Source organism: Mustela nigripes, chromosome 3, assembly GCF_022355385.1.
Source record: "Mustela nigripes isolate SB6536 chromosome 3, MUSNIG.SB6536, whole genome shotgun sequence".
NCBI lineage: Eukaryota > Metazoa > Chordata > Mammalia > Carnivora > Mustelidae > Mustela > Mustela nigripes.
In genome coordinates, this window is record NC_081559.1 from 14809714 (window position 1) to 14825429 (window position 15716).

Consider the following 15716-nt stretch of genomic DNA (forward strand, 5'->3'; position numbering starts at 1 on the left):
ACTGCCCGCACGGCCCGGGACCCCCCCGGGCCCCCCCCCCCCCCCCCCCCCGCCGGCTGCTGCCCGCTTCCCGACGTGGAGTGCCCCTTGCGTGCAAGGGAGCACGCGCCAGCCGAGCGGTTCGACCTTCAGCCGACTGGGGAGAAACAGACACGAAGCCCCACCGATGCACCGACCATTCCGTGGTCTTCTCCAGCGGAGAAACCGCACGCCGCACGCCTACTCCGCAATATGGAGCACACGGCCTGCACCGACAGGCCGCGCGGGGACACTTCCAAGTGCCTTCCAAGCCCGTCACCGGGAGTTTTCGGTCCAATCCACGTGATCCACCACAGAGATCGTTAAGGGACAGGACACGCATCCGCTTCCACGCCTCTTCCACCCAAGATCCACAAGCCATTTTCAGAGGAGGAGGTGAACGAATAAATAGACTCGCTCGGAGCTATCCATACACATACATATATGTATACATACACGTACATATACATACGCACACTACCTATGTGCGCGGAGCTATGTGTGTCCACGCACACGTACACACACGTACAGCTGGGTTCTACCTGAATGACCACATCATCATACTAGGAGGCTCTGAACACCAGAATCACAGGCGGTCAGGGGAGCTGATTGTAGAACTGGTTACAGACACCATGACAACAAAGTCCGGCGGCAGCCGCTACCAGTCTCTCGAGAGCTTGGTGCTCTGGTCTCTTTTGGGGGGAGCGGGCGGGGGGCCTCTCCGCAACGTCGCATAGCCCGCTATGTGGCCACCTCCGAAGCCGGCCTTCTGCGGCTCGGAAAGCAGCTCCGGGGGCGGCGGCGGCAGTGCCATGTCGTCCATGGTGGCCGTGGGCTCTGCCCGGGACGTGCGGGCGGAGGAGAGCGAGCCGTGCCGGGTGACGGACTTCCGCTGCAGCGTCCTGTTGAGGTCGGCGAGGAATCCGGGCTGGACACTAAGGCTGGACTTGGGGGACGTGGGCACTTGCGGCACGACGGCGGCCGTCGCGGGCTGCTCCGAGACCTCTGCTTGCGTGAGGCGGGTGCTGTCGTTCCGCCTGGGTCGTGTGGGCGGAGGGGCTTTCTTCGTGGACGTTTTGGACCACGGCTGCGGCTGAGGATTGACGACGGCCACTTTCGGCGAGGTGTTTCCCGAGAAGACGGCGGGGATCTCTACGGGGGGCAGAGGAAGCTCTATTTCAGGCGGAGGCGGGGGAAAGTCCGAATCGGACGGAGGAGAAGGGAACTCGGCCGCAGAGCCCTTTCCACGGCCACCCAGGGCCGAGGCTTTGGCCGACGCACACCCTTGCTGCAGAATTCCGGGAAGGTTCACTCCGGAAAGATTGAGTTTTCCGGGCTTGGGGGGCGCTGCCGGAGGCGACTGGGTCTCTCTGCTGGGAGACCCCGAGGGTTCCGCCGGCGACGCGAACTTGCTCACTAGACTGTCCACGGAGGGTCTCTTGGGCTCAGGGTGCTCTGCGCCACTGCTCGACTTAATGCTGGAGTTTCGCTGTGGGGTCGGGGGAGGTTTCTTTGCCCCGGGGCTGCATGTCTTACTGGTCTTCTTCCCCGGAGATCCACTTTTGTCAGAGGCAGAAGCCGGGGGTGTGGCTGTCAGAGGCAGAGGGGCTGGGGCTGGAGCAGGGGCGGGTGGGGGCGGGGGCGGGGGCGGAGGAGGAGGAGGAGGGGGAGGAGGGGGAGGAGGGGGAGGAGGAAACACCAGGCTGCTCTCAGGTGGAGGAGGAGGGAAGTCCGGAGAGGGGACAGGGATAGAGCTGGGCTGCCACTTGGGTTTTGCTTTTACAGCAGGAGGGGACTGTGGGGCCACATTCGCCGAGGGAGGCTTGAAGGGCTGCTCCGCGGGGGGAGGGGCTGGAGGGGGCGGAAACTGGCTGGCGATCTGCTTCACGACCGAGGGCACCGGAGACAGCGGGGACGGAGGTGGCTTTACACAGAAGCTCTGCTGCTTCGGCAGTGTTGGCGGGGGGACTGGCGCAGGAGGAGCAGGGGAAGAGGGGGGGCCGTGGGGCACAGGGAAAGCGGGCTGCTTTTTTGCTGGGGGAGCTGGAGGAGTAGGCGCGGGTGGCACCGCTTGTGTCATAGCAGGTGGCACGGGCTTGGTGCTGGTTGGTAGGGGCACGGTCACAAGGGGCTTGGGGGGCGCTTGGGGAGGGAGGGGTGCAGGGACAGGAGGCGGTGGTGGCGGTGTCGGAGGGGCCGCCTGGGCGGCATGCTGAACGTGATGAATCTTCAGTGGAGGGGGCGGGGGGCTGAACTGCGGGAGGGATGGGGTGCAGGGTGCGGGTTTGAGCTGCGCCATGGCTGAGCCTGGCGTGGGGGGCGGGGGCGGAGGAGGGGGCGGGGGAACGACTCCGTTGGGGGGCACCAGGATCTGAGGCTTTCCTGCCTGGGAGGTGGACGTCAGAGACTGCATCACTGCGGGTGCTGGAGGCTTGAACAGGGGTCCTGAGTGCTGAGAAGCGTTCTGCAGCCTGGTTATTGTGCTGTACTTGACGAACATGGTGGCTGCCGAGCCAGCAGAAGGTGCAGACTGGCTGGGCAGAGGAGGGGGAGGGGGCGGGGGAGGAGGCGGGGGTGGGGGAGGGGGCGGCGGCGGGGGCGGCAGAGGGGGGGAAGGCTGTGAGGCAGTGTAGGGGGTGACCAGCTTGGGCTGTGGGGATAAAGGGGGCATAAGTGAGGTGTAGGGTCGGTTGACAGACTCCACTCGGATCTAAAAGGAGCACAAGGGAGCGGGGTGGGGGGGGGGGGGGGGAGAGAAAACACAACAAACACAACAGTTATAGAGGTAAGCTTTGACTGCGTTCAGCTAAACAGCAAGAAATCTGGGACGTGCGAGAAAGGATCCAGCAGTGGAACCACGTCAGGAAGGTGAAAGTCGGATCCCGGGCCACGAAGGCACAGGGAGTTGGCCCTCCCGGCAATACTCTCAAGTGGCGAGACTGCCTAACAGTCTAGGGAAACGTCCGGCTGACCGGTGATGGGCGGCCTGACTTCGGAGCCGTCTCGCGCACCTGCCGTGACAGGAGCTCCGGCGGGAGGACCTCTGTGCACTGCCTCCCCCCCGGACTGTGGCAAGCGGGGATGTGGCCGCTCCGTTCACCCTTCAGTCCACGGCTGCATCCACACCAAGCAGATGCCGTAAGTGGGCTTAGGGGTGCTGGCGGAGGGCCTCCTGAGGAATGAGGATGGCTTTGTGACGCTAGCAAGCGGACACGTGAGAAATACGAGAATGTTCAGCAGGGCGTGCACAGTCACACAGGAATGAATGAGCTTGACACACACACTCGTGTTCGTGTGAGACACTTGCATCCAACATGCACAGAAGTCCAGCAATGCAGGTAAAGGGGGAGCATTCTTTACATTTGCTTTACCGTAAAATACATAAAGAAATCCTTATAAACATTACAGCAAAAGATTTTAAAAACATCATACAGAAAAAGGCAGGAGGAAATGAGAGGAAACCTTAGAAAACTAAAGGAAATGTATCCAGAAATCGCAGCTAGAGTTTGCCAACAACCAGCTGACCAGCCCCTTGGGGTATCTCAGGCACTGCCCAGTCGTCTGGTCGTCTGTGTCACGGAGCCACGCATGCACGAGTGTGGTTCAAGTGCTTTTGGAAAGAGCGAAGGGAGGTCCCTTGGTTTAATGAAGTCTGGGCAAGTGTTTTAGGTTCTCTGAACAGACTGTGAGGATCCAAGAGAAACCACGTTTCCGAATCACAAATGACATCTATTAGCCATCAAGAATACTCAGGTTAGTAGACTGAGTAGGCTCAGGATGGGGTGAATTCTAAGGCCCACCAGGACACTCACGTTTCTTTAAAAACTGCATGAAGTAAAAGCATTAGTCTGTGAGACTTGGTTATAGGAGTCACCCAGGTTAATGTGTTTCCAAAGAACAGCCCTGACCTTAACTTGACCCTGTCCTGGCTGCTGCGGGGATGCAGACCTTAGCCGTGCTGGCCTTCTCATTTGGCACCTGAGGTTGAGGTAACAGAAGAAACACAGGTGGGGTCAAGACAGACAGACTATGGCTTCTGCACGGCACGGTGCGCGCCAGAAACTATCCCGACCAACTCCGCTGCTTCAGCACGGAGCATTCGGACCTTTTGTTTATTATTATTTTTTCTCTTGGCCTTTCATTTAATATATACATGGTCAACACTATTAAAAATTTAGTAAGGCAGAGGACTTTTCTTTAGGTACCTGAATTGTGTAAATCTGCTTCTCTAACTGGGTATACAGTTATTAGCACCAGAGAGGGCTGTTTCATCCCAACTGATTAAATAGGGAAAGGGAGATGGAATTACTTCTTAAAATCTGAGCCCCTGATAAGGGAGTTAAACAGTTTTGTGACTTCATGTCATTAGAGCCAATTTTCAAATATTTCTAAGACAAAAGTGTTCCACCCCACACTGGGCTATTAACGCCTCTTGCTGAGGGGCAGTTAGTATACCACAGATGCAAATTAAGGAATAAATCAAGGAAAATTATCCACTTAATTCTCATTGGTGAGTGTTTCTGCCTAAGTGATCCAAACCAAAACAACAAAAAAATCACAATGGTTACTGGGTAAAAACACAACACTGAGGCCAGCTGTGCCACTGGTCCCTCAGTGATGGCCTGAGCGTCTCCTGCTCAGAGGGCAAGCACGGCCAGGACACGAAGCTGTCCACAGAACTTCAGAGGCAGGCCTCTATGCTGTCTTTAACCCGGGCTAAAGAACCTACATATTTCTAAACAGTCCTGCAATTATAACTCGTCCTTCAGTGTCATTGAACAAGATACCATACAAAGCCCAGGGATCCAAAATTTGAAGGGGATTAATCTAAATTTAGTCTTCAGCATGTACTAAAATTTGAGAAAATTCATCAATGTGCAGAGAAATGCCAAAAAGCATGAAAGAATAGAAGACAAAGGAATGAGTCTGAATAAATGAAATTAATAATGAACAGTGAACCATTAGCAGCTTCTCTGAAACTAAGTTAGGGCACTGGCATTAAATGGCATTGGTTCATCCCAACTGATTAAGGGTGAAAAGGAAGAAGTCACTATTCCTTAAAGTCTGAGCCACTGGTAAGTTGTTAAATTGCCAGTTTGAGATCTTAGGTCAATAGAGCCAATTCACAGATACTCATTTCTGAAGAGAAGTCAAAGTAAGAATACCGAAATAGGGCCCAGAAAGAGTTCTAATTAAGGAATAAAAGAGCAACAGACTAACCCATGGAACAGAAGAGATTTTTTTTTTTTTTTAATATAAATTAACAGCAGTGTGTACCCACCTTGCTGGATTCTTCCAACTGAGTACCACGTTTCCAGGCTTCAGAGAAGATGGAGCTCACAATACTCTGAGAGCGGACGTGTCCCGCTGGCTGAGTATCAGATACTCCACTGTCAGACTGGTTAGAATGATTTGACTGAGACTCTGTTTAAAACAGATTAAAAAAAAAAAAAGGATGAAATAAGTTGTTATTCCGACAGTATGAACATGGACTCCCAGCAAGCTTTTTCACACAACATCAGATGCAGCACTGCAACAAGTTACTTTTACTAAATTCACTCCATATAAACACAGTCTGAACTTTCCTCTAGAAAACTTCCCTTATCTTAGGCAAATAGGAAATCCTGATTCTTTTTAAACAGTTCACCTTGGGGTGTCTGCGTGACTTAGTGAGTTAAGCCTCTGCCTTCGGCTCAGGTCATGATCTCAGGGTTCTGGGATCGAGCCCTCCATTGGGCTCTCTGCTCAGCAGGGGGCCTGCTTCCCCCCCCTCCCCCCCGCCTGCCTCTCTGCCTACTTGTGATCTCTCTCTCTGTCAAATAAATAAATAAAATAAAATAAAAAAACTAATGAACAGTTCACCATGACAGACTGCACACTGTAATGAAAGGTTTGTGTAACATTACTGGTATCCTGACAACCCTGGAAAGGTGTTCCTGCCTTGTCTGGAGGCCAGGCTATAGTGTTAACTGCTGCGTGGTGGAGCCAGTACCTGAATCCCACTTCTCACTTGAGCTCAGGGTTGCTGGGAACAGTGAAAGATACACTGGATGTCTGTCTGGGGAGGGACCTGGGGAGATTATGTCACTGGCCCCCACGTCAGGTAAAATATGGAAGCACCTAGTCTAATGGCCGACATCTGGTGGAGATTCCGGTGTTAAAGCTCACCCTATCCAAGGACTCTGTGGAGGGGGGTATTATTAGATTGCTTTACCAATCAAGCCCGCCAGGTCAGCCGAAGCAGTACAGAGGTAACAGCCACAACGTCCTTCGGATCAAGTTAAGACATATCCTCAGGCAAAAATAGAGGATAAAACCTACTCTGTTTTCTTCTTTCTTCATCATTCAGTTGCTGGGTCTTTTTAAAATTTTTTACTTTAATTCCAGTATAGTTAACATACAGTGTTATTATTAGTTTCAGGTTTACAATATGGTGATTCAACAATTCGACACATTACCCAGTGCTCCTCACAGCAGGTGCTCCCTCGTCCCCATCGCCTAGTTCACCCATCCCCCCGCCACCTCTCCTCTGGTGACCCTCAGCTCGTTATCTATAGTTAATAGTCTATTTCTTGGTTTGTCTCTCTCTCTCTGTTTGAGTGAAATCATTTGGTATTTGTCCTTCTCTGACTTACTTCACTTAGCATAACATTCCCTAGCTCCATCCATGTTGTTGCAAACAGCGAAGGTTTTATTTTTTACAGCTGAATAATTTTCCTGTGGGAAACACGCCCCACACACACCCCACACACCCCCACATCACGTCTTCTTTATCCATTCATCCATCTACAGACATCTGGACTCTTCCACGGTTCCACAGCTTGGCTATTGTAAATAACGCTGCCATAAACACAGGGGTGTATATCCTTTTGAACTAGTGTCTTTGTCTTCTTTGAGTAGATACCCCGGGGTGTGATTCCTAGATCGTAGGGTACTTCCATTTTTAACTTTTTGAGGAACCTCCATACTGTTTTCCACAGTGACCGCACCAATTTGCATTCCCACCACAGTGCATAAGGGTTCCTTTTCTCTACATCCTTGCCAACACTTGTTTCTTGTGTAACTGCTGAGTGTTTTTTAAAAAGTTGCAACCTCATTAGCCTCCTACATCCTTATTTAATTACCAACCAGAACAAGAGCCTGTAAGAAAGGAGGCTGGAACACGTGAATCCTTGAGCTCTCTTCATCATCAGTGTATACGATTTTGCAATTTATATTTAAAAGTCTGCATAATACTTAACACTGTATAAGGAGGGATGATGCTGGCCTAGGAAAAGGCACCACACACCACTTCAAAAATGTGGATTAATGCACCTGCACTGATGCTATATGAACTAAAAAAAAAAAAGATTATGGCATCTTTTCCCCCAATCTTTCCCTTAATTTTCCAAAAATCTTAACTTGTGACATACTTTTACCTTGCCTTTCTCAATTCATTATCTCAAGTGTCTTCTTCCCCTTTAATAAACAAACATTTTCAGAGTAGTTTTAGATTTGTGGAAAAGTTGCAAAGCTAGAAAGAGTTCCTACATACCCAGCACCCAACTGACCTCATTATTAACTTGCTACATTCCCATGTACATTTGTCACAACAAGGAACCAACACAGATATATCACTATTAACTACACTCCAAACTTTATTTGGATTTCCCTAGTTTTTCCATAATGTCTTTTTTTTTGGATCCAGGATATAACATTATAGTTAATTGTCATGTCTCCTATGACAGTTTCTCAGGCTTTCTTTGTTTTTGATGGCCTTGACAGTTCTGAGGAGTACTGGATCAGGTATTTTACCGAATGTCTCTCAATTTTGATTTGTCTGATGTTTTCCTCTTGATTAGACTGGGTTATGAAATTTGGAGAGGATGACCAAGAGGAGGGGAAGTGGCAGTCTCATCACATCAGGTAAAGGGTACATGCTACCAGCAGAAGATATTACTGAAGGTACTGACCTTGATCACTCAGCTGGGGTACTGTTTGTTAGATTTTTCCACTGTAAAGTTCCTCCCCTTTCCCCCACACTCAACTAGCCTCTTTGGAAACCAGTCACTCTGCACGACCCGCACTTAAGGAGGGGGGAGTTAAGCTCCATCTCCCTGAGGGTTGAGTATCTGCATAAAGCATTTAGAGAATACTCCGCACAGAAGATCGGCCTCTTCCCCATTTATTTATGTATTTAATAAGGTTTATCAGCATGGACTGATGGCTATTTATAATTTGGATTGTAATATTATACTGTTATTCCGTTGCTCGAACTGTTTCAGCTTTGGCCCCTGGACACTCTCTCAGGTTGGCTCCCGTGTCCCTTTGCACAGCCCCATCACCGTGTTTTCGGAGCACTTCCTTCATCATAAGCTGCTTCAGGCTCATCTTATTCTCTGCCATAGCCCTAGTTCCTTTGTTCTGGATAATGGTATTAGAAGACCAAGATGAAGATACCCTGTATTTTCACTGCTCTTGGGATGTCACTGCTCCTATTTTTCTTAGTGGACAGCACTAGGAAATACATGTATACTAACCCATGTTTATACACATTCTCATTTTGTTTCTACTTACTTAGAGATGAAATAATTATACAACTTTTTAGTCAAATACTTCTTTTTAAATAAAGTCCATAGTTATTTTATCCTAAAGTAAAATAGATTCTGAATGTAGAATTTCCTTAAAGTGTACATACATAGCCAGGCAAAAACATACACTGAAAGATTAATTTATATGTTGTACTAGTAAATAAAATGAAAGTTTTTTTTTTTTTTTTTTTAAGTCAAGTATTTCCTGAAGTTGTTATTTTATGTGATGTCGGAACAAAAATATTTCGCTTTTAGAGGACACAGTTATCATTCACGGAATATTCTGAAGGGAAAGAAGCATTCATTTTAAGGTGTGATCATAGCACACTTGTTTGAAGGATGTAGGAATCTGAAAATAAGCACTTTCTGAGTATGACTGATTTCTTGGGAAAACTTTAGTAAGTTTGATGACTTAAATAGCCTCCTTAACTGTGATACTGAACTAGTTGCAGTTATTTCCACTCTGCTGAGATGTCGGGAAACCTACGGGGAAGGAAGGCAGTTTCATCATGGATTCTGGGTATGGAGACTTTCTCCAAGCAATTTTTCTATCCCCAGGTATGCATTAATAGTTGCTATTCAGCAGTATGATGGAGTTCGAAATAAACGTTATAGATATATTTAACAACACTCTTAGATTTAAAAGTCTATATACTGGTGCTCCATAACAAATACATTTGTGAACTAGTCCATGATACTGTCCCCTCTAACCACCGAATATTTGGTGGTTTTATAATAAAGACATTATAATTTAGACATCAGGTCCAGCTCTGGTTTTAAGAACCTCACTGAAAGAACCAGGCCTGCCTCCAGTCTACAGAGAGGTCTTTATATTTGCTGTCAGCATTTCAAACTACCTGGGATGCTGGAAGAACTGGATCCTGATTTAATGCTGGAGCTGGATAAGGAAGTCCAATCGTAAGCGGACTCTGTCCTCTTCAGGGCGTCTTGATAGTTCATGTAGAGCTGTTTCCCGTACTAAACAGAAGGCAGTAAATGATGACATCTGAACATTACTGGGTATGATACAGATGGATGTTTAATGATTCAGAGTTTGCATTCAAATTAATACCTGTAATACTTCAAAAATCATTTTTAATACCAAGAAATTACCATCAACTCTTATTTATCCTCATTTTAAGAAAGGTAGCAAGAAGTTAACATTTGATTTGTTCATTATCAATATAAAGGCTTTTTGTTATTCCCAAAGCAATTTTGATTTTATAGCTATCATAAATTTTATTTTCACTTAATGCACATAAATATTCCTTCATGTTGTATGTGTAATCATCTTCAAGATAGCCTTAAAATTTTTTTCAAAGACTCTTTTTTTTTTTTGAGCAGTTTTAGGTTCACAGCGAAACTGAGAGGAAGGCAGAAAAACTCCCCGTGTGCCCTGTGCCGCCGCCCATGCCCAGTCTCTCATTTATCAATATTCTCCACCAGAGGGTGCATTTGTTTCAATCAATGAACCTACATTAACACACATAATAATCAAAGCCCACCGTTTACCTTAGGTTTACTCCTGGTGTTGTACATTGGATGGGTTTGGAGAAATGTATAATGACATGCATTTACCATTACAGTATCACACGGAGTATGAATATTTCCACGGCCCTAAAAATCCCGTGTTCTGCTCCTTTGCTTCCTCCCCTTCTTCCTTTCCTTTCCCTCCCCACCTTCTCTCCTTCCTTCCCCTATTCCCACCCTGAGGCATTTTAATTCTCCAAAAATTTCTTTTGCTTAGGCTAAACTCTGCTATGTAAGAATCATATACCGTGTTCTTCAGAGCCAAAATAAATCTACACACAAGCTTTTACCAGCAGTATTAGTCCATGGATACCAACTGTTAAATGTTTATTCCCTAAGACATTTAAAACAAAAAACTTAGGCCTCAGGAAACACTGAAAAAATAATAAACATGAATGATTAGAATAACTGTCATGATAATCAAAGCCATTTCATAAAACACCTAATTCTTCTACCATCAAACCAAAAAAGAACACCCTACCTTTGCAATGCGGATACCATTGACCCACTGATGCAGGGTCCTCATGTCATCACAGCAAAGGTACTTGATATACTGAGATTTCTTCTGGATCTGTGGGTGCTGCGAGATTAAAGGCAAAGTCCAATTCAGTACCCTGAAGAACTAAAGAAAAACCCATCAAAGCTTAAACAGACCCTGACAAGTTATAGGCCATCAGAGTCAAGGCCAAAAATAATTTGTACCTCTTATATGGCCATAAGGCCAAATAAAATGGCCCATAAGTATTTTTACAAAATGAACTACAAAGCAGGGTGCCTGGGTGGCTCAAGTGGTTTAGCAGCCGACTCTTGATTTTGGCTCGGGTCATGATCTCAAGGTTGTGAGATCAAGCACCTGCTTAGGATTCTCTCTATCCTTTCCTCTGTCCCTACCCCCTGCTCTCTCCCTAATGAATAAATAACTAAAAATAAATTTAAAAATAAAAAAAAAAACTATAAAGAAACTGGTTAAATTTTAGCTCAAGATATGCAAATTAAAAAAAAAAAAAACCTTTATAGCATGGCAAATCCCAAGATACTCCTTCTATATTTCAGAGAAACACAGTCCATCAAAGTTAACAAACTCAAGAGCACTCTTCATCTACAAGATGAAAAGGGAAGACTTCGATTTCACTTTGAACCCACTGGAATCAGGAATTGAGAGGGTGTTTGGTAAAGCTTCTAGCACTTCTCTGGGGGTGACCCCGTAGGTGGGGTGGGTGAGGGCACAGCACCTGGGACACGAGTGGGCGCTCACACTGGTGCAGTGGTGCCCCCTGTTGTGGACTAAGCACTGCTCTGCACACTATCTGCCCACAGCACATGTCCTCCAGGGAAGGAGCAGCTTTTCAGCTGCATCAGCGGATTCAGTTGTCACTTTCCAGCCCCAGTTTGGATGGGGGTGACTGACTGACCAGCTATACAATGCAACTGCTAGAAGAGACTTAAGGTATTTTAACTCTACTGTGCCACAACCACTAGTTCCCTGGAAAGAAAAACCCTAAATCATACTTGGTTCTGAATGTTATGGTTGTTAATTATTACTTCTCTTTTCAATTATTCTGGAAAAATTTTTTAAATAACTACATTATACCTGGGGAAATATTTAAGATTATGTTAAATTATAAGAGGCTTTATTTTAATTTTTTTTTTTAGATTTTATTTGTTTATTTGACAGAGAGAGATCACAAGGAGGCAGAGAGGCAGGCAGAGAGAGAGAGAAGCAGGCTCCCTTCTGAGCAGAGAGCCCGATGCGGGACTTGATCTCAGGACCCTGAGATCATGACCTGAGCCGAAGGCAGAGGCTTAACCCACTGAGCCACCCAGGCACCCTATAAAAGGCTTTAAAGATTCTCTAACCACATTTGTTGTGGAAATCCATGAGATCAATAAAATAAGCAATTTGGATAAGTTCTCAATGCTGCAGAAATATATGACCACCCATATAAGTTATGTATATGTATCTGCATTGTTATAAATCAATCTTGGGGCACGTGGGTGGCTCAATCGGCTAAGCATCAGACTCTTGATTTTGGGTTAGGTGAGATTGAGCCCTGAGTCGGGCTCCACGCTGGGCATGAAGCCTGCTTAAGATTTTCTCTTCCTCTGCCCCTCCCCAACCCTGCTCATTCCTGTATGTGGTCTCTTAAAAAAAAAAAAAAAAAAAGTCAATCTCTCTGGTCTACAGTGAGAGAAATTTAAATCCATTTATTCTATTCTATACATTGTAATATAGAGTTCAGCTCCTATAATAAAACATTTAATACCAAAACCAATTTAGTCATTAAAGGCTAGAGTGAAAGTTTTAAACAATAAATCATCAACAAAAAGTAGTTGGCAAATGATGTGGATGGAACTAGAGGGTATTATGCTAAGCAAAACAGAGAATGACAAATACCATATAATTTCACTAATATGTGGAATTAAAGAAACAAAACAGATGAGCATAGAGGAAGGGAAGGAAAAAATAAAATAAGATGGTAACAGAGAGGAAGGCAAACCATAAGAGACTTAACTGTAAGAAACAGACTGAGGGCTGCTGGAGGGGAGGTGGGTCAGGGGAAGAGGCAGTTGGGCAATATAAGGAGGACACTTGATATAATGAGCACTGGGTGTTTCATGCAGCTGACGAATCACTAAATTCTATCCCAAAACCACACACACAAAAAAGAGATTAGCCAAATAATACTTAACAGTTTTCTCTCCTTGTAAGTCCCACAGCATTCTCTTGGAATATATTCCCTCACCCTTATTAAATCACATTATAATAAACCACCACAGCAATCTCAAAAAAGCAAAGGAAGACAGGTAGACAAGATGTATTTTTCCATAGAAGGAGGAAGGGGGATTTTATCTCATTCATTCATGCAACAGGTATTTATTGAATAAGAACTATTTGCCAGATCTTTAAGTAGGCATTGGGATACCCTGTGAGCAAAACAGAAGCCCCAGTTCACGCGGAAGATAAAATGGGCCGGCTGAGAAAGGGCTTTCATTGGTGTTACCAGCGAGGGCTCAAAGAGTGGCTGTTCTATTTTCTGTGTCACTCAGGCACCACCTATAGGACAGGGTCTGGACATCTGAACAAGAGGCTCTTGGATAGCTCTCAGCCTTTACCACCAGCCCCCTCTTTACGGCGAGTCACAAACCATTCTTGACTGATTCCTTCCATTTCCCGAGAGCAGGGCTACCCATCATGCATGGGCCATGGACCTGCCTGAGTGCGTTCCAATCACTCCATACACTAAGGGAGTGTTTTTATCAATACAACATCAGAGAAAATAAAAGAGAAACAATTCTCTCTCCTTTTCTCCTCATTTCTCCTACCTGACAGGCCAAACAACACCACGAAGAATACTATGGTATGATTTAAAAAAAAAAAAACACACACACAACATTTTATTTCCTGTGTGCATGCACACAGGAGTGGGATGGGGCAGAGGGAGTGGGAGACAGAAGAGAATCCAAGCCGACTGTGTTGAGTAGAGCCTGACATGGGGCTCGATCTCATGACCCTGCGATTATGATCTGAGTCGAAATCAAGAGTTGGACACCTAATCAACTAAGGCATCCAAGTGCCCCTATGATATGCTTTAAGTATTTGCAGATCACTTGCTAGTTTCATTTCAGGACCTCACAACTTGTCACAACTTGTCTTTTTCACCCAGGCTCTGCACCAATTCCACCAGTATATTATTTCATTAAAAGTGACATCTATTGGGATGTCTGGCTGGCTTAGTCAGGAGAGGATATAACTCTTGATCTTGGACTTGTGAGTTTGAGCCCTAAGAAAGAACTTCTTTTAAAAAGTGGCATTTATTGAGCACTTAGTATATGCCAGGTATTATTTACTAAATATGTCACATATATTAATTAGCTTATTCCCGCCTCAGGAAAACCCAATGAGTTACATATTACTATCTTCATCAAATGAAGAGAAACTGAGGCACAGAGGGGTTAAGACAGTAACTTTAAGTTGCTCACATATTCATGCTTATTAGTGAAAAAACCAGGATTTGAAACCATGCCATCTCATTCTAGGGCCTATGTTCTTAATAATAATGTTATACTTCTGTCTTATTAGTAGTGAAATCATCTTCCTAACGTACTGCCTCTCTTTTCCCCCCACAATATCACACAAGAAGAGCACTTGGGTGGCTCAAGTGGGGTAAGTATCCGCCTCTGGTTCAGGTCATGACCCCAGGGTCCTGGGACAGAGCCCAAGTTGAGTCGGGCTCCCTGCTCAGTGGGGAGTCTGCTTGTCCCTCTCCCTGCCCCTTCCCCCCTCTTGTGGTCTAATAAATAAATAAAATCTTTAAAAAAATTAAAATTCACACAAGAGCTAAGAGCAAGTATGAAGGAGACATTCTTTGCCAAAAATGAGAAGCTTAACATTTAGATTCTTAAAGATTCCAAAGAGAAAATATAATCAAACTGTTCCCCCCTTAACAAATGAATAGCTTTTAAGGAAGAAAGGTCATGTCTCTTCAATAAATGGTGCTGGGAAAACTGGACAGCTATATGTAGAAGAATGAAACTTGACCATTCTCTTACACCGTACACAAAGATAAACTCAAAGTGGATAAAAGACCTCAACGTGAGACAGGAATCCATCAGAATCCTAGAGGAGAACAGAGGCAGTAACCTCTTCGATATCAGCCACAGCAACTTCTTTAAAGGTATGTCTCCAAAGGCAAAGGAAACAAAAGCGAAGATGACCTTTTGGGACTTCATTAAGATCAAAAGCTTCTGCACAGCAAAGGAGACAGTCAACAAAACAAAGAGTCAACCCACGGAATGGGAGAAGATATTTGCAAAGGACAGTACAGACAAAAGGTTGATATCCAGGATCTATAAAGAACTCCTCAAACTCAACACATACAAAACAGATAATCATATAAAAAAATGGGCAGAAGATATGGACAGACACTTCTCCAATGAAGACATACAAATGGCTATCAGACACATGAAAAAATGTTCATCATCACTAGCCATCAGGGAGATTCAAATTAAAACCACATTGAGACATCACCTTACACCTGTTAGAATGGCCAAAATTAGCAAGACAGGAAACAACATGTGCTGGAGACGATGTGAAGAAAGGGGAACGCTCTTATACTGTTGGTGGGAATGCAAGTTGGTACAGCCACTTTGGAAAAGAGTGTGGAGAGTCCTCAAGAAATTAAAAACAGAGCTTCCCTATGACCCTGCATTGCACTACTGGGTATTTACCCCAAAGATACAGATGTAGTGAAAAGAAGGGCCATCTGTACCCCAAATTTATAGCAGCAATGTCCACAGTCGCCAAACTGTGGAAAGAACCAAGATGCCCTTCAACAGACGAATGGATAAGGAAGATGTGGCCCATATACACTATGGAGTATTATGCCTCCATCAGAAAGGATGAATACCCAACTTTTGTAGCAACATGGATGGGACTGGAAGAGATTGTGTTGAGTGAAATAAGCCAAGCAGAGAGTCAATTATCATATGGTTTCACTTATTTCTGGAGCATAACAAATAGCATGGAGGACAAGGGGAGATGGAGAGGAGAAGGGAGTTGAGGGAAATTAGAAGGGGAGGTGAACCATGAGAGACTAT

At 45.6% G+C, this 15716-nt stretch overlaps 1 protein-coding gene across 5 annotated transcripts in view; it reads right to left on the reverse strand.

Moving 5' to 3' along the window:
• Positions 1-668: 668 nt before the first annotated feature.
• The window catches only part of RAPH1 (Ras association (RalGDS/AF-6) and pleckstrin homology domains 1), a 97901-nt gene continuing 82853 nt past the window's right edge, over positions 669-15716 (reverse strand). For all 5 annotated transcript variants that reach the window (XM_059393247.1, XM_059393249.1, XM_059393248.1 and 2 more), the window contains 4 exons: positions 10600-10698; positions 9446-9566; positions 5300-5442; positions 669-2728 (listed from right to left, as the gene is read on the reverse strand). In XM_059393247.1, the coding sequence (XP_059249230.1) occupies positions 677-2728; positions 5300-5442; positions 9446-9566; positions 10600-10698 (2415 nt within the window). In that variant the 3' untranslated portion in view covers positions 669-676. The remainder of the gene's footprint in view (positions 2729-5299; positions 5443-9445; positions 9567-10599; positions 10699-15716) is intronic.